Source organism: Solenopsis invicta, chromosome 2, assembly GCF_016802725.1.
Source record: "Solenopsis invicta isolate M01_SB chromosome 2, UNIL_Sinv_3.0, whole genome shotgun sequence".
Classification (NCBI taxonomy): domain Eukaryota; kingdom Metazoa; phylum Arthropoda; class Insecta; order Hymenoptera; family Formicidae; genus Solenopsis; species Solenopsis invicta.
Genome location: NC_052665.1, coordinates 9,059,036 through 9,084,031, shown reverse-complemented (window position 1 = coordinate 9,084,031; position 24,996 = coordinate 9,059,036). Strand labels below are relative to the sequence as shown.

Sequence of the window (24,996 nt, the reverse complement as noted above, 5' to 3'; positions counted from 1 at the left end):
CCGGCTCAGGACCTCTATTTCTACGTAATAGAATTCTACAGCATATCCGGAGGCTGAACCCTAATATACCATTCTTCTATCGAATCGACCACCGCAAAGTAGATCGCAAATCGTTATCGGTATCTATCTTTTATTTCGCGTTTTCTGAACTGTTATGCGATACCATCTCGGACTCTGTGAACCTCCATTTTCCCAGCCCGCGTCTCACACGCACGCGTCAGCGTCAGCGCGTAAGATATCAACGGAGGAGCGCGGGCGAGAGATCGCGCCACGTATCCGGGAGGGCCGAAAATGAGGACGGGAGGAGGATGGGACCGCACGCTGATAAGAGCGATATGCTTGACAGCGACGGCCAGCCTGCGATCGATCGTGGTAAAACCGCCACCGGTGGTGAGTTGCTACGCGTTGCGGTAGGGCTGCGTGTATCGGGAGTTACACTCTACGCGTTACACGTTTGTTCGATCCATTCAGCCGAAAAGGGAAAAAAGGGTCAGGTCGTCGCGGCCGGTGAGGTGTGGGGATCGAGGGACGGGGGAGACCTTGGAGGCTGCCGTTGCGTTTCGTAACTTAACCTTTCCATTCTGCCGCCCCCCGACCGAAGTGGGCCTCTCTCTCTCTCTCTCTCTCCTCCCCCCTCTCTCTCTCTCTCGCCTTTTTCCTTGCTCCTCCTTCCCCGAGCCCTTCGGTCAAACACGCACGACTCCTCCGAGAATCGGAGGCGCGCTCCGAATCGCCATATCTCCCTTCCTATCCTTCCAGACCATCGACTCGCGGCCCTCAAGATCCTCCCCGGGACATGACGATAATTTGAGGAGCGAACGAGTACCCGGGCTCCGAGTACCCGGGCTCGGCAGAGACTAATTGAATCGCTTAATTATTTTCCGAGGAGCGTTCCAGTCTTTCGTAATAACGGTTTAATAACGCGCTCATGCGTGCGGGGTGCGGGAAGGACGAACCTCCATCAGCGATAGATTTGAGTGATGACATTTTCTCGAACACGCGCCTTCGTTTCGTTCGAGGCATTTTTCACGCGCGAAACGGAATTCGCGAATTTCAAAGAACTTGGGCGCCGCATGGCTCGCATCTCGATACACTCGGGAACGTCGGCTATGTGTGGTAATCATCGATAAATATGAGACCCGGGCGGATCGGCGATTTCTTGGACGGCGCAGATGGTGCGGTACCTTTCCCAGAAGCGCGCTCGTCCCGCTTCCTGGCCGGCACCGTTTTGCGTTTCTGCATGTCTCAGGGGCGTATCTACCCCGCAGCTTCGTCCCGCCTGCCCTTTCTCTTTCTGCCAATGATCCTCTTCACCAAATTCGCTCTCTCTCTCTCTCTCTCTCTCTCTCTCTCTCTCTCTCTTTCTCTCTCTCTTTCGGGATCCGTACGGCCACTCCGCTCTCTTTTTCCCTCTTCCGGCTTACGGCATCTTCGCGCGTACGTGCGCCTTTGTTCCGGCGCGCGGGTCCTTTGTGAATTTCATAGTCAGCTGCACGAGACCGTGTGTGCTGCCCCGCGGCCCCGTTTACATTTTCTAGGATGCCACGGCACACTATTTTTAGGCGCTGTCCGCCGCCGAGGAGCCGGTGTGGTTCCGCACGTACACGCGCGCGCGCGTGGTTTTTATTTTTTTTTCTCTCTCGCGGCGACTGATATCTCTCGTCATTCGCCCGTATTTTCGGCGCACGTTTAATGATAAACGCGGTCGTTTGTTCCACGCGTCAGCGTTGCCATCGCAAGCGCAGTTTGCGTTTCAAACCGATAAATCTCGGTATCGCGTGACGTTGCTTAAGCGTCAACAGCGTGCGACAACATGTAGTAAGCGTATCGTAAATAACAATTGACGAAAATGACCGAGAACGATGATGTTAAACGAAGGAGAGAGATTTCTCGTGGAAGGAAATTTCCAAAGATCGATTTCTTTGTACGAAATACTTCACCGTACACGCGTGCACGCTTGCGGCATAAGTTCGCGATTATTTATGCTGTTGAATATGTAACAATTTTTACGACGGTCTAGCGTGTTACTAGGTCGTTCGAGCGCGATATCTTCTCATCGCTCTGCCTGCCTCGTCTCTCGTGACAACACCTGAATGTTGCGTCGAACGAAGAATTCTTTCGTTTAGGAGAGAACGGCCCCGATGAGATGGGCGGTCTCCTCTTTCTTTTTTTTTTCTTCTTTAACTCTTCACCGAACTGTTTCCGATTAATCTATATAATTTCGATAATGACACGGTGTGTTACGCGCGGTCCGCTGTGGTGAATGGCCACCGTTCAGCTATGCTCGTGAAACGCAAACGCGAATTTCAGTCAATTCATCGACTGTGATTTAGCATAGAATTACGTTAGAACTTATTATTATTGTTAAATGCCCGCGCGTGCAACGACGTGGCCGCCGTTAGGGATCGTTGATGGTGTCACGATGGGCCGACGTTAAAGAAGGTCGCCGTATCTCTTTAAGATTAGACAAAGAAGAAACTTCATATGGGTTGACGCACGGGCTCGACGAGACTAATGCGCGTTTCATTCGGAAACGAACGTCAAAGCGTAGTTCCTCTGACTTCATAATAAATTTCTTGTTACATTGAGATAAAGTTCGAAGATGTCACGGTCAGCTTGTGTAACATTTGCTAAACCAAACAAATTTCTATTATTAAAAAATGAGAAGCTATTTTTCGGTTCATACAGATCTTACCGCTTATAATATTAATAATTAATAATATAATTGATAACAGTGCTTACATTATTAATCATTTTTCCTAATAAGTAAGAAGCTTGCAACATTAAATTATTAAATCATTATTAAATTAGTTTGAGATATTACATATTTCTAGTTTCAGTTTACTATCGCGTTTTAGTCCTACAACCGACACGCTGAAAAAAAATGTTTGGTAATTGAAGGTATTATGGAAATTTTATTAAGCATTAAAATTTACTTCAACCGTAAAATGTTCGACTACTTTTTCTTATTTTTTTGGTTATTTACATGTAGGTTCAATCTATATTTATTATTTACATTTCAGTATCATTTTCTTGATTTAAATAAAATATTTTGTTAATAAACAAGTTATTTTATATTACAAATATGTTTTGGACCGATAGTGTAACAACACAATGACAGTAAGAAATATCATTGTGCCCCACTGGTCGAGGTGGTAAGACATCGGGACCGGAGATTCCGGAGGTACCAGCTTCGAACCCTGGATGGGAGGTGTTATTTTTCGCAATAAATTTCTTACAGTTTTTTCAGGGGGCAATGGGTATATAGATGCAAATCAGCATCAATTATTATATTAAATTAATCAATTTAATATAAATAGTGATATTACTAATTCCTATTCGACATGCTGTGTTACCGGAATTAATTCGGCGCACATTCTGGTTGAATTCGAAGAAGTATATAAAATCACACGAATAAATATAAGCACTAAACCTAGCTGCGACCGAAGAAGACTTTCTTACTATCATTAAGTTATTTTATATTTGCTAATATTTATGTAAATGTATGAAACTAGGATATTATGATAAGTATATTTCTGTAGAAAGTATTTTAATGCTAATGACAAAATTTATTTTCATTTTTGTCACAAAATACCGCGTTGCGCAAATTTAAGTATTTTTTACGCTATATAATAAGTCATATTCTTTTTGCGTGCTAAATATTATGCACATATCGTTACATATTATACTTTCATAGAACGATACATATTTTTATACAAGTATACAAGTCATTTATTGTAGATGACATAACATTTAATTAATGTTTTCCTCGCGAAATGTTTTGTTGAAATACTTTTTGCGTATACTTTTCAAACATTAAATACCAACAGTGAATAATTAAAGATCATGAACGAGCTATCTTAGTCGTACGAGCTCGTTCATGGCCTTTAATAATTCACCGTTTTAATAATACAAGCACTGCAGGAAACCATTGATACTATTAAATACCAACCCGATTATAAGCTAATTTAATTATCTCAATAAGGTAAAAGCGTCAACTAAAAAGTAATCATAACAATTTATAATTTAATGACAAAAATAATATTGCATTATTCTAATCTGTTGTTATTTATTGAGTAGCAACAAAAGTGTCATACAATACTCGTCCGAAAAAATCACGATAAACTTTTGGATTTAGTATTTGGAAGTAGGAAATGTGCAAACAGTGTCAGAAATGTTGCACATGACAAAGATTGTTTGTCGGCTGTGATCGATCGCGCGCGTTCGCGCGTAGCGAGGAGGCCGAACCGGTGGTTGCCGTAAATAATACTTTAGGCGCTGTTCGAGCTAGATGGGAAGTGTATTAGAACCCGCGGAGCCCGAGGTTGGCCTTGCACGCGCCAACAATCTCGAAGGCATTGGCCTAATGCTTCATTATGAATCGTCCGCCTGAGCCTGAACTTTGTTTTCTTCTTGCCGATGGGACTAATGGCGAAGCGCGGCTACGTGCGAGCAGAAGAAAAAACCGTGTATGTGAATGTAAGAGAGAGAGAGAGAGAGAGAGAGAGAGAGAGACAGAGAGAAAAGAGAGAGGAGAAAAAAAGAAGTTGGGTTGCGCAATCTGCATTCACGCTTCCTTCTACGAAGGTTTCGCCGCGGCATTACACGCGCGTTTATACGCAGAACGCTATGATTAGCTCATAGGCTTACGTGTCAATTAAATCGGCCGATCCTGCGGGCGTAAAAAAATTTTAACTCTACTCAATTATAAAAAAAAAAAAAAAGAAAAGAAAAGAATTTTCACGCTAGGTCTTTTATGTAATACGAAGCTACATCACGCTTAAAACAGTTCCGTGAAATATGTTTTTGCCTATTAATATTTTTAACCGTCACGCATGCACGAGTAACGCTTATATCTTTTAAAAAATCATAGTACGTATATTTATCGTCTGTATATGGATAATGTGGACAATTTAGCGCAAAATCAACGAAACGCAGATACGATCCGCGTATAATTTACTTTTAACGGAGACAAGATTTGTAAGCAAAGGTTTCTCTGTTTTTCCAGGTAGGAAACTGAAGTGTCCCTTCTGCGAGAGACTATACGGCTACGAGACGAATTTACGCGCTCACGTACGACAACGTCACCAGGGCATCAGGGTGCCGTGTCCGTTCTGCTCGCGAACGTTCACCAGGAACAACACCGTCAGACGGCACATCGCGCGAGAGCACAAAGCCGAGCTCAGCCTGAAGGTTGAAGCTTTCCAGTCCAACCATTCGGTCTCGGACACTGTGCCCCAGTAACAATGTCTTCGGCGTCGCTGTCATCCTCGTCGTCGCAACCGCGGTCGCCGTCGCGGTCCGCGCGCGGTGATACCGGAGGCCTCAACAGCCCGGCCGGTGACCACCTCGCCTGGGCCCCCTGTCGCGAGACTGGATCGCGGTTAGAGCGCGCGCGAGACGAGAGGAGAAGCTGCAGTTAGGTACCTTCGTTTTCCCTTCGTCGTCGTCAGCGAACGCCGTCCCGGTTCCTCGGTCGCGAGGACAATCTCTCCGCGTGTGCGCCTGGAATCGTCGAGAAATGGAGTAACGCGAGGGGCACGACAACATGAAGATTCGTATGGGAGAGAAAGAGAGAGAAAGAGAGAGACACGGAACATAACACAACGACGCGCACGGCGCCTCGGACACGCTCGCGAAAACGCTGCGAATCACAAAGCTAGTCAATGAAAGTGCAACGGTCAAGTAAGGATTATTAACTAGGAGCTCATTAAGCGAAGCGCGAGATGAGTGAAGATAACGAGCTGAGCGGCGAATGGCGCATAAATACGTACACAAACGCAGAGCCGTTAAATAGAGAGAGAGAGAGAGAGAGAGAGAGAGAGCGCAGGCGGCTGCGACGAGAGAACCAATGCAAACTCAGGTAAACTTAAATCGTGGCGCGAGAAAGGCAGTGCGCCAGGAGAAAAGCGCTACCTTTTCTGATACATAGTTCAACACATTATCATAGATCGGATTACTCGCCGTCGCATTTAATCGTTAAACGCCGTTAACCGGTTTACCTGTTTCTGGTACTACTTATCGCTGTTGAGAAGTCGAGCCTATAGGATCGCGACGCTCCGACGAGCGATACCTGTCCAATACACGTTACTTTACGCGCGCACCAGTGCCAAAGACAAGATGCTTTTTTCTACTCTGGAGTAATCACATGTCAATTTTTTTAGTTTCGCCTTTTCGTACAACACGCACTCCACTACTATAATATATAAATAATCGTGGTGGGACCCACATATCTCGCGCCGAGACGACAACCGACGAAGTACACACCTTTTATATACAGTTACGATTTTATATAACGTTTACGAGATTACTGCGATTCTAGGGCGGACGACTGTCGTGCGATTTAGCCGCGAGGGTGTCGCGCGCTCGCCGCGTTAAGATGCTTCTTGGCGAATGCGCACACGTAGCGGAGGCAAGTCGACCGAGCAATAATCACGTTACATACGCCGTTACACCACATGTCGACATTGATTCTCTAGAAGAAATAAAAAATTCGAAAAGAGCATTCGAACGCATTCGCTACGAAGTTTGTCGCAGCGGCCGCGGCGCCTCGCGGCGAAACGATCACTACCACTTTGTTACCTGTTTACAATGTTTAAAATACGGACTTTTGTCCGGAGCAATAGTCGCGTACCGTGAATATAGAGTATAGCCATCGATCACACACGTGTGATTTTGAACAGTGCGCGCGGTTACGCGCGAAATAGTTGCTATCCCGGTTGTATAAGATGTGATCAATGCAATAGATTAATATTACACATTACCTATATGTATAGATATATAGAGATATACTCCTAGTCAGGATGGCACCCACGATATTACTTGTTACAGTATTTACACATTTATACAGATTAATCTGTCTTATTTTTTTCCGTTATACTTGTTCTCCCTTTCGTTTATTTTTTTTTTCTTTCGCAGAAAGTTTTTAAACGGTTATTCTCACAACGATACCCGCCTACCGTAAGTTATCAGAGACAATAGAAACGAGATATAGAGAATTATTTAGTATTTAAAAGCGCGTCGTGCGCGAGCTGGGGATATAATAGTTCACGAGATAGAAGTCGAGGGAGACTTCATTTCCGTTCTTTCATTTTATTCTTTTACTTTTTTTTGTACCGTTTCGTTTCTTTTTTACTTTTCTCCTTTTCTTCCTCTTCTTTTGTTTTCTCCTGTTTTCTAATAACATGCCAAATATACGACGTGAGCACTCGTCGCGCACGCGCGCGCATAACTCTGCCAAAAGTATGACAGTACTACCTCATCGTTTTGCAATGCATTACACACACAGGGAACACAATAGCGATATATTATACAGTATAAATAAAACCTGTACATTCCGTACAGCCGCTACTACTATTACTACTACTACTACTACTACTACTACTATTACTATTACTTTGTCCAGTTAATGTCGGAGCAGTTCTCCTGCCATTACTACCCTCTTGCAGGGTAACGCCAGATCGTAGATCTCGGAGCTCGCAGATTCCATAGATTTCAAATTGCATTTACATACTTTGCTCGTATCGTAAGTCAGAATGAAACGATCCGCACTAGTCAAGCACAACGTACGTTCGATATATCATGACGTTTCTCCGCCACAGTCGTTCCCGTCCCGCGAAGAAAGCTCCGGGATCCTCGATTTGCGCACGTGATGTCTATCTGTACGTAAAATAGATCCGTTTCCTTTCCGTTATTTTTCTTTTTCTTTTGTCGCAAGGGCGCATTATTGAAATAGCAACATGTATGTACAACTGCGAAGCCGTAGTGAGTGAGAAGCGCGAGAGAGCGAGCGAGTGCGTGCACACGCGTGTGCGTGAGCAGCCGTGAATGCGCGCGCGAAGCGATTCGCGGGAAGATGGTGGAAGAGGAGGAGCCGCAATTGTCGCGGCCCGTTGTCGAAATTGCGTCGCGAGATCGTCTCGGACACGTTGCCGGACGGTCGCAGCGACTGCTTGCACCGTTTTCGTTCCGAGGATGAGGCGAGAGAGGTGCAACGTCGATCGCCGTGAAGAGATCGGCGTGATCAGTGCCGATGCGCTGACAAACGCGTAAGGAGAAACGGTGGTTTTTGGAGGAAGAGCGAAAATTATTCGAGCGTAGGTGACATCGATTGTCCCGAGGGAACGCAAAGGAAAGTTAACCGGGGATGGGATTGATGCTGGACGACGGAGATTACATAGTCATAGGGAAGTTAATTCCCCGGGGATAAGCCGCGGGAAAAGGATATTCAAAGATGTTATGTGTCGTTTACGTATGTGATGATAGGAACATACACACACGCGCACACACGTACATACACGTACACAGAGGAACAGAGAGAAGGAAAGAGAAACAGAGAGAGAAAATTATGGGAGAAACACACACATACACACACGTGGACAGCACACATGCTCGTGTAAATAGATTGCGGTCGCGTATGCCAAGTTATATAATGAATCTTTTACTTAATATATATACAAAATATATATATTGTTTTTGACTGTTCTGCTAAGCAGAGGCAAGGACGGGAGGGGGGAGGGGGGAGAGGGAGGATACCTTTAAGTGGTACAATGAATTAGCGTTAAGTTTAAATAGAGGGATCGAGTTATCGGCAGTGAAGCAGCGAAATTTGAAAGCTAGACTAATAACGTCACACGACGCGGAATTTCCGGGGGAATCGGTTAAACCCAGGGTTTAATTGTTTTGTCATACGTAAGGATTAGGAGTGCATACGTAGTAAAGGTATTTCACACACCCCGACACGCTTACACGAAACACACACACACACACACACACACACACACACACGGCAGATCGGAAGAGCGAGATACGAAACGTTGGTTAAGGGAATTGTAAGAGGAAAATGAAAGAAGATGACACACATACCTAAAAGATAAACGAGGTAGCATTAAAAAGTGGAAATTTAGAATTAATTAGTCGTATATTATCGCGACATCGCAATTACGCGCATAAACGTATATTCGGAACAGCCGGAGAATCGGCAATTGGACTCAAATCGATTTTAAATCGTTTGTTAATTTCGTCGTGTCGCTTTGCTCAAATAATAAATCAAACGATTCTTGAACGGGCTTTTGAACGATCAAATTACGATATTTTTATTGGTTACCTTTCACTCCCGATTCTTTCACGCCGATCTCGTCAATCCCGAGCACCCTCCGACGGGGTTCGCGACTGATATTTCAGATTTGCTGTTACAATCGATTTTCGTCGAGGTACGCGTAAAAGACGGATCCCACGATCGGAAGTCGAAGGCGCGAAACGGATGCGCGCGCTTCCGTCTTCGAAGTTTTTTCACGGCCCGTCGTACATCCGGTGTAAGAATTATACTTGGTCTATATGTATATATATGTACACACACGCAAAAGTACACGCGCACACATAAATACAAACAAAAAACAGATATGCTACACACGTACACGACACTCGCGCGACGCGCGTATGTACGCGTTGCGCGCGTGGCACGCGCGCGCGAACGCGTACGCGTATGTATGTACCATTATTGTATCACGGCGGTAGGATAAAATGTTGCATGTTGTTTCTATAATATGTGTTTTACGGATTGAGAATCCTTTATAGATGTCGTGTGTGACACAAGGCTTGACACGAGAGGCGAGAAAGATTCACACCGTGGCTCTGTTCGCGCGCGCACGCTTTCGAAGGAGCGAAATTCTGAATAACGCGGGGAAACTATCATCCGGATAGTTAGTCCATCCAGAGTGAACGGGGAATTCGGGGACGCGTCACTCTCGCTTCTAAATTGACCGATCGTAAAGTAGCTGTGAAATTAACAAAGAAAATTACGCGAGAAGAGGCGAAGAGGAAATCCACACGGCAACAGAGTTTGCAGCAACATTGTTGCAACGTTGCGGCAATATTACAACGATGTTTCTGCAAGCTTCTGTGCTGTGTTGGGCAGTCTCTCATATTTTCGATGCGGCTCTTTCGGCGAACAATTTGCGAACGTTGTTGAACGTTGTTGAAGGCGTGTCGTTAAATTAACAATATTGTACTATAATAACTTGGCTGCGATATTCGAAGCTGCACGTTCGAGCACGTTCGAAAACGGACGACTGTCACGGTGTGAACGGGCTTTCCGTAACGGGGAACCTTCGTTATCATTCGCGTCGCGCGGGCAGCTACAGCACGAATCAGAGACAAAGGAAATCGCGGCTGCCCGCGGGAGGGAGACAAAATTGATGTCATGACTGCACCTACACCGCGCACAGAGAGTGCACTGGCAACTACTGTACCGTTTGCTCGTATAGTATATAATAGTACTATACTGTAGTTGATAATGATTACATAGTACATGTATCACGCACGCATAAGCATATTTAAAATCGACGGAGCAAAGAAAGGGGGTAAAAAAAAGAAAAAAAAGCAAAAAGAAGATATGGCAGTGGGGGGGGGAGGACAAAAGGGAGACGAAGGAGACGAAGGTGATGAAGAGACGGACACACGGCGTAGCGATGTCGCAAAGCGGGACCTCGAATGTCCGGGGAACGAGCGGCTCGTTTCCCGGCCGTAACTTATAGTACAAAGTAAACGTAATGTTTAAGGGTTAACAAAACAGGACAGGCAGGATGTGTGAATTTTATAAAACTTACTATACACGCTGTAACAAAAAAAAAAAAGAAAAACACAAAGAAAAGAATCGTATAGGTGAATACACATAGGGAAAGAAGAGAGAGCTAAAAAAGAACCAAGTGCGCCGCGCGGCCAGACGCGTCGGTGACGAAGCTCGTCGTCGAGGATCGTCCCGCGCGATCGGCCTCCGCTCACGGAGCCCAACGCGATCACGATGAAACGATTTTGCCGTTTATAGCCCAGTGTACCCTCGTCGACGTGAGTAACGTCAACGTCGACCCGTTAAACTGCGCGTTTCGCCGCAACATGTGAAGAATCCGTGTCGTTACTCTCCCACGTGGCGCGACTATCTCGCGCCCCCCGTTCTTTATCTTATCAACAATAAGACTGATCTCTCATCGTGGCGACGTATGCGAGAACACTGCCACAGGGGCCGGGCCGGGACCTCCGCCAGCCTCGTCGCCGATCGCGTTCTCGAATAATTCGGCCCGCGGCCACCGCAATAATTGATCACAATACTTCGTCACACACTAGTACAAATGCTACCTCACACACGACATACAGGGTGCGCACAGAATGAAGCTTACGAAAAATCTCTGTGTATAACACGGTATAAAGCGATAGTTTGCAAGATCGGACGGGATCGTCGCGTCGTGCCGCCACAGCCACCGTCGCCGTCGCCGCCGCTGTCAATCTCATTTCGGGGAAGAAAAGGGAATAAGAGGAGATATAGATGGTAGAAAAAAAAATAGTAAAAAAGGCTGTCGATGATCGAATCAGCTCCCTCTCCCTCCACCCCTGAAAAAACGTCGACGCGGTGTTGTGCGGCGCGTCGCGAGTCCTTTTCTCTCAGGAATATGAAAACCAAGTACAAACTACAAAGTATAATAGTCGATAAGATTCTTAATAAACATAAATCAATGAATCAAGCGATGCAATAGTCGGGTGTATAGTAGGGATTGTGTCGGTGTGTTCGTTCGTTAAAAAAAAAAAAAAAGAAAGATAGACCTCTTCTCTCCGATATAGTAATACATCCGGGAGTCAAACATCTGTCGATTGACTCGCCGCGAATTCTCGATCGCTCGAGCCATAAAAATCACCATCGGACTTGTCGCCGATTTCTCTCTCGCGATTTTTCCCGCACGACAACCGCCCCCGGGCTTACACACGTTACGCGCAAGTATATGCATATAGCGAGTCCACGCGCGCCTCTCTAGAATTCTCTTTCACGCGGATCCTTCTCCCGTCAAAAATTCGCGTGCGAATGTTCTCGTTTCTACAATGTACACGCTCATTCCCCGTTGACTCTTACTTCTCGTCCAGCGACGTCTAATCGTTTTTTTTCTCCTCGTAGCAGCGGCGCATCGCCGATCGATCATTCTGTTCGCCGACTTTTGTTTGACCGGCCAAACGAGGCATGTCGCTTGTATCCCACCGAGTTTACGATGACTCTTTTTTTTTCTTTAATATGTACATAGGACGTAATGTGGTTACTTTAAAAAAAAAAAAAAAATACGTAATAATAACGAAAGGGAATTCCGTACAACATAGACGCAAATTAGGGTTTCACTTTGCTTTCCGTTTCGCCTCGGTGGAATCCTCTCCTCTTTTAAACTGAGCAATGAGCAATTGCCATTTAGCTGCCGTTTATTTCCCCCACGTCATTTTCTTTTATTTTTACGACGCCGTGTGTCGAAAAATGCGAGTTTTTTTTTTTGGTTGTTGGACGCGAGTCGTTTACCTAGTACTCGGAGAATACCTATAGATCAGATCTTCATCAACGCTTACACAAATGCACACAAGTACATGCGCACACGATGATACAATATATTGATAAGTATACGAAACCGCTTCTACCTCAGACTCCGTATCTATATTTATATATATATGTCGATATATATATGGTTACGCGCATTACCTACGGTTCCTCCGGTTTCTCTGTTTCCGTGAAGTATTATTTTTGTTCTTCGTTTTCTCTATCAACGCCGCATATTTACGCCGAGATGAAGTCGTAGGTATGCCGGCAACACAGAGTGGACAACAGACGAATGAGATTTATACGTAAATATACATATAAATATATATATATATATATATACATATACACATATATTTAAAGAGAGAGAGAGAGAGAAATAGAGAAGGGAATATATATATATGCCCGTCGAACCTTCCACGATATCACATACCCCTCCCCCTCTTCTACCCGAGTATAATGTAAATACATCCGTTTATATTTATTTATTTATGTTTCTATGCGCTGGACGCGTCTATGTTACACGCAATTACAAATTAATTGATAATCTATCCCTATATTAATAAACGAGAGAGAGAGAGAGAGAGAGAAAGAAAAAAGGGAGAGACAGAGAGAGTACACTCATTTTTTCAATATAAATATATATATAAAAAAGTATATATATAAATACATATAAATAAATAGTTATATATCTAATATTAAGGAATACTTGTTTAGATCTTAAGTGATCCCCGTCGTCGTGGTCCCGCGATGCGACTGCCCACTCTTCGAGAGCTGAAAAGCAAAAACTCTACCTATAGTAAAGCGAAAAGAAAAAAAAAATGAAGACAAAGAGAAAAATAATGTAGCGTTTTATGCATCCAAATGGCGCGGTGCACGTCCGGCGAGCTTCTTCCGCGCGCCGGAAATGCCGCGAGGCCCGAAAGTCACACGGCGAACGCTTCCCCGCGTGTTTCTCGTTGATCTGTGAAGCCGATCTTGTTTGCGATCGAGCACGGGAAATCTCGCGTTGAACCGCAAAATGCGCATAATCGGATTTCGCTGATTAAATGGACTTGTGCAAAGCCGTGGCAGATCAACGTGAATCACCTCCAATTTCTCGACAACACTCTTCTGATCGCGTCGGCACGATGCAGACTTTAGTCGTTAAACGATTACGACCGAGGAGGATGTCGCTTGATCTACGGATCCCTTTCTCGTTCGACTCGCGCGTTGCTTTTGTTCGGTACCATTTTTCATTCCCTCGCACGGGGATGAAACTTATTGAGAGAGTTTTTCTTTTTTTCCAGAGCGGGCGTGAGGTTCGCGGCGTGCGCCGCGAATACGTGGTTACCAATTTTTGTTTTAAGTTGAGAGATTAAGTTTACGTTACGTAATTATTGCTGTAAATGGGGTTGGAAGTGAGTGAGAGAGAGAGAGAGAGAGAGAGAGAGAGAGAGAGAGAGAAGGAGATAGATGCGAGGCGCCGAAATCGGGCTCGTTTATCTGCGACAACACGAGCAAGGCGCATACGGGCATAGTTGCGTTTTCGAAACTTCGAAACGACAGTTTGTAGAGTTATTGCGAACTACTTTATTTATAAGAGGCGACACAGGTATGCGTGCGTACGTGCGTGCGTGCGTGCGTGCGTGTGCGTGTGTGTATGTGTGTGTGTGTGTGTGTGCGTGTGTGCGTGCGTGTGTGTGTGTGTGCGTGTGTGTGCGTCCGAGAGGAAGAGAGCGAGCTAGTGATGCGATCGATGCGAAAAGAAACGAATGCGAATTTGTATGAAATGGGAAGAAACGGAAGATTAGTAGAGAGGGAAAAAAAATGCAAAGAGAGAGGAGTGTATGTGTGCGTGTGTGTTTGCGGATATGTGCGAAGGAGAAAGAGGCAAAATGCGGAAGTGGGATAGGAAGAACGCCGAAACTCTGCCATCGCAAAGATCGATCCCGGGCGGGAAATGGGGTTGAAAGAAATTTTTTCGAGGAGAGAACATGTAAAAAAAAGTGTATAAGTTTCTTTTTTTCTTTATACTCCGAGCGCGGACGGGGTGGCAGGGATTCGTGGCTATGCCGTTGAGTGTAACTCACCCTTTTTGTTTGTATAAAAATTAATCGAAATTTAATTAGATTATTAATAACTGTTCGATTACTGTAAAACAAAAGAAAACTTTACCATTAATTATAAATTACAAAAAACTTGGAGCACCATGGATTTTTTTTTTCCATTTGTAAACCGATTTCCTCGCATCCTTTTCCTAAACTACGATCGATGATAAATCGACGATAAATGTAATTACAAAAGTCACGAGTTATGCGAACTGCGAGCGTTATTATTTTACAATTGTATATATATTACATGTCAGAAAATTAATGTAATTTCCATTTAGACGACCAATCTAAAATGATATCGGACGCGCGTTCGGCCATCGCGACAAGAACGGAGTTCGGAGTGCCGGAGATTGGAGATGGCACCACGCTGGCGTCCATTATCCTCAATCCACTCACGCCTTTTACCCTAGAGAACATAATTATAATTTTATTATACAATTACTCCACTCATCCCAGAGTCCTTTAAGACGTCCGTTAAATGCTCCATTATCTTTTACCTTAATTCCTCATCTACAACCCCGTCATCGTCCGCGCTTATTCTGCATGTGCCGCACGGATGGTGACTCGTGAGTCCCGCGGTTCTCATGACGCACTCTGAATAATCGACGTCCCGATAGTTCTGTTGCAAATGACGACACTCCTCGAAATCGGGGACATGGATCTTCGCGCCGTACTCGCGAAAGAGTCTCGTATCAAGAGTATCCAGCGCCAAGTTTATAGCTTAGCGAATAATTCATTATTGTCAATTTAAATAAATTCACGCTGAAGAGAAATAAATTCTACAATATACACTGAAAAAAGAGTTTGGTAATAGCTACCAAATGTTGAGTGAAATAATGCCAATTAAATATTTTGTTGATATAATCAAAAATAATTTTACTTTTCTGAATATTCAACAAATATTATATTTACAAAATATGTAGAAAAGTAAAGTTACTTTTTATTATATTAAACAAATATTTAATTAGCATTATTTCATTCAACATTTGATAACTATTACCAAACTCTTTTTTTAATGTAAACTTTTCAGGGGAGTAAAATTTGTCTCGGCATGCGGAAACGATTGTACCTTGATAGGTGCACGTAACGTCGTCGGAATCCTGAAGATAAGCGGGATTAATTTTTGGAGAATCGTGGATGTCACTCGATCTTAATGTTACGCTCCCCCGGCTTTTCGGTTGCAGACACGTGACCAGATAAATAAATCCCTCATGCATGCTGTCGTTGTACGACGGAAATAGCGACCTGTACGTCTAACGAACGATTGTTAATTCTTCTCGACATAACGAATATTAAATTGCCATGGTAATCGCTATGAATAGAAGGTTATAATTACGCGCGACGAAGTGTAAAATTGTTCGTCGCAAAACAACGATATTTTAAGTTAAAGTCCAAATATATAACTAGCAGATGGTTCATTCACCTCGGTCTCGAAATTTGAGATGGCCTTCAGCAATTTTTCCTCCGCGGACGCCACTCCGAAGAGGAGGAGGCCACTGTTATTAGCACGCCCCAATCCCATTACGCCGTTAGTGGCCAACCATCCTTTGACATGCAATGGAGAAAAAGATATACGGCGAGATTACAACGTCGATCGCATGGAGGGTGTTTATAGACGTCGCAAGTAAATGACGGCGTCGTTACGGCGCGTTATCGCATTTACCGGTTCCGAAGACGAAATAATTGAACACCTCGGGTACGGTTTGCAGCTTCACCAACGTGATACTGACTCGTTCCCTTAGATTCACGTAAACGGGCACGTTCAGATGATCGAACAAATTCCGGCCTACCGCGGGAAGATTTCGCACCACGGGTATCTACAGATCGAATTTGTTGTTTTATATAAAATATTAAAAAGTTTCACAGTGATATATTAATTTATCACCTTATGCTTCTCTAATTCGCTGACAGGTCCTATGCCTGAAATTAAAAGTAATTGCGGGGTATTGATAGCGCCCGCGCAAAGGATTATCTCCTTCCTCACGCCAATTTTCCCGACGGAGCCGTTTTTATATATCACTTTAACTCCATCGACTTTGTCGTTTTTGACAAGTATCTGCAGCATTCAAAAATTTAAAAATATATATATTTATGTGAACAAATTGAAGAGCTAAACTATACAAATAATTATTTTAAACAAAAAGTTTTAAATATATGATTTATATAAAGAAAATTAATGAGTTAAAATACGAATTATTACTTTCAAAGAAAAACTTTTAAATATAATCATCATTTTTTGGTATAAAGAGCGCATAGCGTGCACTGAAAAAAGTTTGGTAACAGCTATCAAATGTCGAGTAAAATAATGCCAATTATATAGTTTAATATAGTTTAATATAACCAAAAATAATTTTACTTTTCTGAACATTTAGCAAACATTATCAAACTTACAATTAGCAATATTTACAAAATATTTAAAAAAGTAAAATTATTTTTGATTGTATTAACTAAATATTTAATTGGTATTATTTCACTCAATATTTGGTAGCTATTACCAAACTCTTTTTTCATTGTTTTTGAAAAAAAAAAAAAGAATGGTTTATCGAAGATTTCCTTTCTCCAGCGTGATACATAAAATGCGATAAAAATTATAGAGACGACCTTGGCGACGAGAGTATTCATTAGGATATGTAAATTCTTGCGATTCCAAGCCTTCCGCAAATACGCGTGATGAGTACTCCATCTGGCTCCTTTTTTCGCAGTGTACATCGCTTTCCGTAAGGATACATTATTCAGCTTTAACGATTCCTCGGCCAGAACGAAGGCCTTCGTTAAGTACTCTTCCTCCGGCATTTGGATAACGTTCATAACATCAGACACTTTTTGGAAGTAGGGAAGCAAGTCGGCGTGTGACCAACCCTTCGGCCATCTCTTGTAGTCCTCGGGCATCCCGAAGGAGTGAACAAGATAATTAAGCTGCCCACTCCCTCCGAGTCCCCTTCCTCTTGGATAGTTTTGTCTCTAAATAAACGTGGCCAATGAAGAAATTTCCCATGACAAAAATACGCGATTCCAAATTCGGAAATTTTCGGTATATTCATTTCATATTACTTTTCATGTGAAGAAAAACGTTTCACTAGACGTGATATAATTTGTCAGATTAATGCTATTATTACGATATTCAAACAATTAAACTTGAGTAAATGACTGTCAAGATTTAACAAACAGACTCTCATTCGCCTTGTATCCATTCGCCTTGTATCCACTGTTTGTATTACGATATTGTTATCCGTCAGCACATATAAAATGTGCTACATTTACTTTGTGACAGTTATGATATATATATAGTAGAAAATTTCATACAAAAATCGTTCTCGCGAAACGGAAATTCCTTTAGCGAAAGAGATAGAGCTTTAATTACATAGCCGTAGAGCCCTCGGGACGAAAAGACTTGCGGTTCCGTTTGGTAGGCCCAATCGACCTCGGTGCCTTGCATCATCGGCGCTAAGAGCGGCATAGTCGACAGCCATCCGAAGTATCCGCCGGCCTCCACGAGCAAAACGGTCACGTTCGGTATTTCTGAAAGCCGTGATGCAATCACGCAGCCAGACGTACCAGCGCCGACTTGAACCCCACAGCAACAAAGAAGCGCAATTTTTATTACAGAACATATGTGAAACTCGTGCAGTTCTTTTTCTTTATCGCGTGGAAAAAGATGTTGGCAGTAATATGAATTACATTCGCTATAGAAATTCATTAAAAACTTTCGATATGCGAATTTAAATCAATAAAACAAACGGCTTTCAAAGATGTGCGCTTAACAATTTTATATTTCAAATTTATATGAAAAAAAGGATACTGATATTTCATATCGCAATACTTTTCATTCATTTATTCTGGAGCATTTATCAATCTAGAATAATATAATTTGCGCCAATCCTCTTTGATTAAAAATCAATGCTGCATATTTTGGGACACAAAGCGGAGGAGAAAGATTTGCTGGAATCGCGAAGAGGCGACGGCGCCGGTAACCCGATAAATATAAACCAGGAAGCGAACTCACCGACAATGTAGTCGTAATGCGTCTCGGGATAAACGATAACGCTGGCCGGCTCGCTGAAGTGATAATGATAGAGCAATGACGCCAGCAGGATTGCAATCGAGATCGATATGTGGCCCAACATATCTCCTCTTAAAAGTCACAAAAGAACACGTCTGACCGATGGTCGCTGTACGATAACACTGAGACAATGTGCAAGACAACGCGGAACTGCAGCGACTACACGTTCGATTCCGATATTAAATTAGTAGCTCTTCGTTCCTAATCAATACTAGTCTATAAGTCTAACTCTCTATAAGCGGTCCGAAGCATCGCGACAACGACCGGCAGCGCGGCATCAGGAATATGTAATTGTCATATCGAGCAAGCATGCAAACCGTTGCAATTGGGTCGTTATGCAGATATGTTTAAATATGGTATTTGTGTTTGAGATGTATAATTTTATTTGTTTCTTATTGAGATTCTTTTAATATGTGTGTTAGTCCAATCCTCTAAATTGGAATAACTTTCAACGTAATATGAGCAATTTGTACTAAGTTTAGTGCTCTGTCTATTCTAAGAAACGTATTTGTATGGAAATATATTTAGTCTACTTTAAGTTATTCACGAGTCTTCTTGATTATTCGTTATTTATATCGTAATATCTTCGTTTTACTAAATATAAATCTGCAACGGTTCTTTCATTTTTAGGAAACTCGCTATACGAAATAAATCTCTTATTTTATTTTTTCAAAACTCTTACATGATTAAAGAATGTTATATGATAAAGATTAATTTGATATTTTGATTAAAAATGCAGAAGATTGATAATAAGTTTTTATTTAAATCTCGGAGAGAAATGTTGACGAATGGGAATTTGAAAAATTATTGTAAGATTATTTCATTTATTAAATATATTGTGTAGAGTCACACCTTAGTAAATGTCAAAGTAAATTACAAAACCAAAAAAATAATTCAAATCTCTTTTTTTATAAATCTTCTATTAAATCTTTTTTTATTTTTAAATAACGTAAAAAATTTTTAATGTAGTTTAATTAGAAAAATTGTATTGTAAATTTCAAGATTTTGTCCATTTTTTTATTATTTACGTATTATTACGTTACGTTTTTTAAATATAGACAGTACACACACATATTAATACAAACAATATAAATTATAAATTAAATAATAATACAATAAGAAAGAAATTAAGTATAAAATTGTTAATATATTTAACTTTAGGATTGATAATATAAATATAAATAATATTAAAGATTAACAAAACAACATAATTTTCACTACTTTTGAATATTCTATAATTTATAAATGATTAATTACAAAATGACACATAAAATACATTTATATAATTTCAGGATTGAAAGTCAATACATTTTTTTTAAGTAAATTAAGTTAAAGTTAATGATTTATAAAATTAATTTACGTTAAATTAGAAAAGTTACAAAAACAAAAAACTAATTAGTTAAAAGTTACGTTAAGATAAATTAAATTAAACATTAATTTTGAGAAGCATTATTCATATAAAATTAGAAATGTGTAAGTTTTTAAAGTTGGATTACTCAAAACAATTATAATATGGATCATCAAACAAATTTAATATTTTATTTGTAAATTAAGTTTATATGAAATATAACAAAGAAATATTGTTCTTTATGTGTAAATTTATTTTTTCTTTTATAATTTCTTTCTTTTACACGGATAAATTTTTAACTTAGTAAAAAGTTAATAAATCAATGTTCATGTATTTAAAAAATAACTAGTTAAAGTTAAAAATTAAATCATTTAAAATTAACTAAATTAAGTTAAAAGTTATTAATTAACTTTATTATTTAACTAATTACTCAATCCTATAATTTATATGGTATACACGTAATATAAATTATTAATATATTTTACGCTCCAACTCAAATTAAATTTTTTTTTTTTTTACAAATTACATCTATTATCCATTGCAGTGATCTTTATTGCCAAATGCCGGAAGCATCTCACCATCTTCGAGGTAATACAATTTCTTTTTTTATTACACTGATTATCTCAAACATTTTCAAAATATCAATGCGGAAATCACTGAAGATTAATTGTTCTTTCATCTCTATTAAATCGCGCGAATGAAAATCGATTATGTGCACATCAATTCTGCATTCGCGTGCATCGATAACTTGCCTGTCCCTCCACCTATTTGTCCATTCAGCAACACCACAGATCTACATTCAGAAATATCAAAAATCATTTCATCCTTGTTGTTCGCTGAATATTAAACGAGGATGAAATGATACTTACAGGCGCATTCGAGCAGAGAGAAAAACTGAGAGTGAACATGAGGCTGAGGTATTTCCGTCTATTAGCGCCTACATAGACAATGTCCCTTTGAAAATAATTTTCTCATAACTTTCCATCTAAGATTCATTCTTAAAACTTTCCACACACGTTCTGAATAGTATATGGAAGTTACATGCAAAGTTTGAAGAATAAGTCTCTCTTAGAAAAAAACAAAATAAGTTATAAAAAATTTTTTTTCAAAGGTGGACTCTCTTCGAAATTAATTTGCTCATTTCTTTCCTTCTAAGAGTAATTCATTTTCATTCTTAATACGAATTTAAACACACATTGTCCTTTCCGATTTTATTCAATTTAGCACGGATACGAACCACGTTTATTCCGATTTTACCATAGGTAATACATAGTAGCCTGATAATGTGGATTATGGACGCAAGTAGCGCTAGTACACGATGATTTCGGCGGTTCCAGAAAAAAAGTCGGGATGGCCACTCTTTTTTGTTCAGTAGTTCAGTCTTCTCTGTGCATTCGAGTGACGTTTCTGAACGCACAGTAGATCGCGTACCCACGTGGTTTATCGAGGTCTCTTGCAGCTAGCAGCTATGCGCATTGAGACGTGTTATTTCTGCTCGTCCCGGATATTTCCGGGACACGGAATTCAATTTGTAAGGAATGATTGCAAGGTAAGAGCCGCGCAGTTGATCTAACATTAAATAACATAGTAAACTTGTAAAATAAAGGACCATTACATGTAATAGCATGCTGCTAATATTGAAGTGAGGTTATGTATCGTATATAAACATCGAGGCAAGATTTAGATTATAATTCTTTTCTTGCAAATAACTTTTTAGATCTTATTTATTTCGAAGCGTGAAAAGTAAATCCGTTTGAAAAATTATCGCTTTCGATTCTTCACAATCACAGTGATGATTCGCAGTACCGTTTTGTTCGTCAAGATATATTTTTTAATTCATTGATTGATCAATTGCACTACAGAGCAAAGTTGCATTTGAGTCTAATACGACTGATCAATCGATGATTTAAAAAGTTCCTTTAAATGGCCCGTTGTTTCACTCTGCATCTCTGATGTTTTAGATATTTAAATTTTGCCGCGCAAAATGTCACGCTGCATTCAAGAAGAAAAAGAATCCCAGGAAGGTCAAATGGACCAAAGCCTACAGGAAGACTGTTGGCAAGGAATTGGTAATAGATCCATCATTCGATTTCGAAAAGAGGAGGAACATACCTGTCAAATATAACAGAGAATTATGGAGCAAGACCGTGGAGGCGATGAAGAAGGTCGAAACTATCAAGCAGAGGCGACAGAATCTGCACATTATGCAGCGATTACGTAAGGGCAGGGAACTCGAACAGGAGAGAGATATCAAGGAGGTGCAGCGTGACTTGTCTCTCATCCGCTCGCCAGCTGCTGGCCTCAAAGAAAGGAAGAAACAGGAAGAGGCGGCTGAAGAACAGGAAATGCAGATAGATGCAGACTCCAACAGTGAACTTGAAGCCGAGGCATTGGAAGTAAATTAGATCCATTGTATATATTTTTATACCCAATCGTTTTATATCCTCTACAAATTATTTCCATTATGTTAATAAATTATAGATTACAATATACTTCTAACAGCATGTTCTAGTATATTCTTACGATATCATGTGTTAAGGTATGTTATAATTATATAATGTGAATTTTTTTAATTCATTGATTGATCAATTACATTATGCACAAATGCAATTTTTACAAAACAAAGTTGCATTTGCACATAATGCAATTGATTAATCGATGAATTAAAAACCTTACGTATAGATATAGGTTCAATTTTATTTGTGTAATAAGAGAAAGCGAAAGATTGTCATTACGAAAATTGTACAAAAGTTGAATAAAAATTAAAAAGTCGAAATAATTTTATTAAACTTCATTTATAACTTTATAATTCGTTCAATCTGTTACTTTTTCAAGCTTAACAAATAAAAATGCATTTTACTTATTTTTTAATTTTCAGGCTTACAAGTATGAACACACAAAGTTTATCCCTTACGAGGCATTCACATTTCCTACATATAGTTAATTAATTTTTTAATTTTTAAACGTGTGTAATTTTCTAGTTGTGCAATTGTTTAATTAATACAATTATTATAAGTTATGTTATGTTTCATATAACACATTTATGTCTTATATCTTATTAATATTCATTACGCGTTACATTCAATGTTCTTTGAGGAAACTATTTCTATAATTTTATTTCTTATTTCTTATTTTTCTTAATGCCTAATGTTCTTCTATTGTGCGCAGGACTCAAGTTATTTTTCCAATAATATTTTTGACCTGTCTAGAGATAAAAAAACTATATTCATATATATTCTTCGAATTCTTTTATCTGAAAATCCGTGTTTCAAACTTTTTAAGAGATTTCTACAGATGGAGTTACTGGGATCAATCAGACGTGAGCAGATTAAAATGTCTTCGATTCGACACACGTTTGTATGAACTCTATTAATGTCTATTCATTCCATTCACATCCATTTTATGACCATGTACTTTACAAAAGACATACCGTACAATGTTTTCGTCATTGAGAACACTGTAATAAGAATAAATAATGTTCTATTGTACAATAGGCATGCGTTAAAGCTGTGTCCTAAGATTTCGACATCAATCGCTTGGTATTGTGCACGAGCATCGTTTCTCTTTCCACGTTTTGCTTGATGTTAAATACGTAATTATAAAAGTAATAATACCAGCCTAATATTGCGTACCGTCTGAGTAACTCGGACAATACGCAGAATTTATTGTGTGTAATATGGACATCTTTTGTCATAAGTGAAAGAGAAAAAATATTTCATTGTATAAAAGGATTATAAGACGAATTATATTCAATTCAGAAATATTAGACAATATTATGACATTTTAAAATTTAAGGATGATTTCAAACCAAATATTAATTTAAATTGATGATTATCTTATCAAGTAATAGTATTAATACCAGTATTATTTTGTCAACATAGGTAAAATTAATTTTTCTTCGTTCGTTTTTAATACACAGAAAAAGAGATCTGTCAAAATCTTTAAAAAGATAAATTAAGAACAATTATGTACTTAGAAATATTGTTTTAAACATTTGTACCGAATGAATTAATCGCTGATTAAATCAATTGGAATTTAATTAAAAAGTAAAATTTTAATATTCATTTTCACTAATAGCTTTGATCTCGCTTTATCTTTTTCTAATTTTTAAAATTACAAGAAGATGAATAGTAAGTTAAATCAAGATAAATTAATTTACATTGTTGGAAATGGATATAAGAGATTTAAAATGGACTTAAAAATTTTGGAAACGTATCATGGTACTCTCAGAAAGATTTTGCAATTTGTTTTGCTATAAACTTATATTCCAATCAACAAATGTTGCAATTGGTAATATAAAAAGTTACACCTATTAAAAAAAAATGTCTTATAAAAGACAACTTTCTAACGTATTTTTAAAAAATCTTGAAGATGTCTTTAAGATATATTTTTCGAATATTTTAGACATTTTGTACGTTGTCTCAAATATATTGTATAATAAAATTATTTCTCTTAATCTATATTTTTAAAAAAGTAAATGTAATCTCTAAGGGCTTAGAGAAAGAGAGAGAGAAAAAGAGGTGAGAGGAGTATTCAAAATTTCTCAGCGGCCGCATCATGGACCCGTCGTCGTGCATCGCTTATTTCAGAGACAGGACACAAGCTTTTATAGGACCGGCACGTCGCCGAGGCGCGACCGCGCCTCGATGACACTGTAAACACTCGCAAGGTGTTTCCAGCAATTACCAGGTAAACCATGGCGCGATGTTTGCCCGCGAGCGAAAAGCCTTGTAGGACGCGTTCAAAAGGGAGCACCGCGACGCGCTTGGGACGGCACTTGTGTTACGCGTACATACAAAAAAATATTTTCACGGGCGTGAGCTTGCAGATTCCAAGGAGGAGGACGCGCCGCGACCGATCCCTTCGTCGAAACGCTCTTTTTGAGACTCGCCGACGACGACGTCGGCGGCATCAACTTAATACTGAAATTGCTTAGTAACGCGACGCTGATCGACTTCACATTGATTCTAGATGACAAATGGTGACATTTCTTTTTGTACATACTTCGAAAATAAGGTAGAAAAATATCTGAGGTACGGCAAGGTGAATGAAACGATCATATCGCACATTCAATGCACGTGCATTGAGTACTCAAAAATGTTTCGTACTTGTGAATATAACTGCATGTTAAAATAATTATATGATTAGGAAG

The 24,996-nt window shown here is 40.0% G+C and overlaps 3 protein-coding genes across 8 annotated transcripts in view; 2 read left to right on the top strand and 1 right to left on the bottom strand.

Moving 5' to 3' along the window:
• LOC105200918 (zinc finger protein chinmo) overlaps window positions 1-12,679 on the top strand; it is a 65,389-nt gene extending 52,710 nt beyond the window's left edge. For all 5 annotated transcript variants that reach the window (XM_026130061.2, XM_026130060.2, XM_039446005.1 and 2 more), the window contains one exon: window positions 5,009-12,679. In XM_026130061.2, the coding sequence (XP_025985846.1) occupies window positions 5,009-5,244 (236 nt within the window). In that variant the 3' untranslated portion in view covers window positions 5,245-12,679. The remainder of the gene's footprint in view (window positions 1-5,008) is intronic.
• A 1,957-nt stretch (window positions 12,680-14,636) lies between these two features.
• On the bottom strand, window positions 14,637-19,266 carry LOC105200919 (neither inactivation nor afterpotential protein G). 2 transcript variants are annotated; one of them, XM_026130059.2, is made up of 9 exons: window positions 18,440-19,266; window positions 17,798-17,955; window positions 17,038-17,397; window positions 16,322-16,492; window positions 16,100-16,253; window positions 15,860-15,981; window positions 15,506-15,689; window positions 14,934-15,156; window positions 14,637-14,842 (listed from the first exon to the last, which is right to left on the bottom strand). In XM_026130059.2, the coding sequence occupies exons 1-9, from the start codon at window positions 18,558-18,560 to the stop codon at window positions 14,695-14,697; spliced, it is 1,641 nt and encodes a 546-aa protein (XP_025985844.1). In that variant the 5' UTR covers window positions 18,561-19,266; the 3' UTR covers window positions 14,637-14,694. The 2 variants fall into 2 exon arrangements, with proteins under 2 accessions (XP_025985844.1, XP_011167023.1); XM_011168721.3 differs by having other exon boundaries at window positions 17,798-18,000; window positions 18,440-19,264.
• Window positions 19,267-21,203: 1,937 nt separating this feature from the next.
• LOC105200733 (probable ribosome biogenesis protein RLP24) lies at window positions 21,204-22,623 on the top strand. Its single transcript, XM_011168422.3, has 2 exons — window positions 21,204-21,393; window positions 21,806-22,623. The coding sequence occupies exons 1-2, from the start codon at window positions 21,313-21,315 to the stop codon at window positions 22,247-22,249; spliced, it is 525 nt and encodes a 174-aa protein (XP_011166724.1). The 5' UTR covers window positions 21,204-21,312; the 3' UTR covers window positions 22,250-22,623.
• The last annotated feature ends 2,373 nt before the right edge of the window (window positions 22,624-24,996 follow it).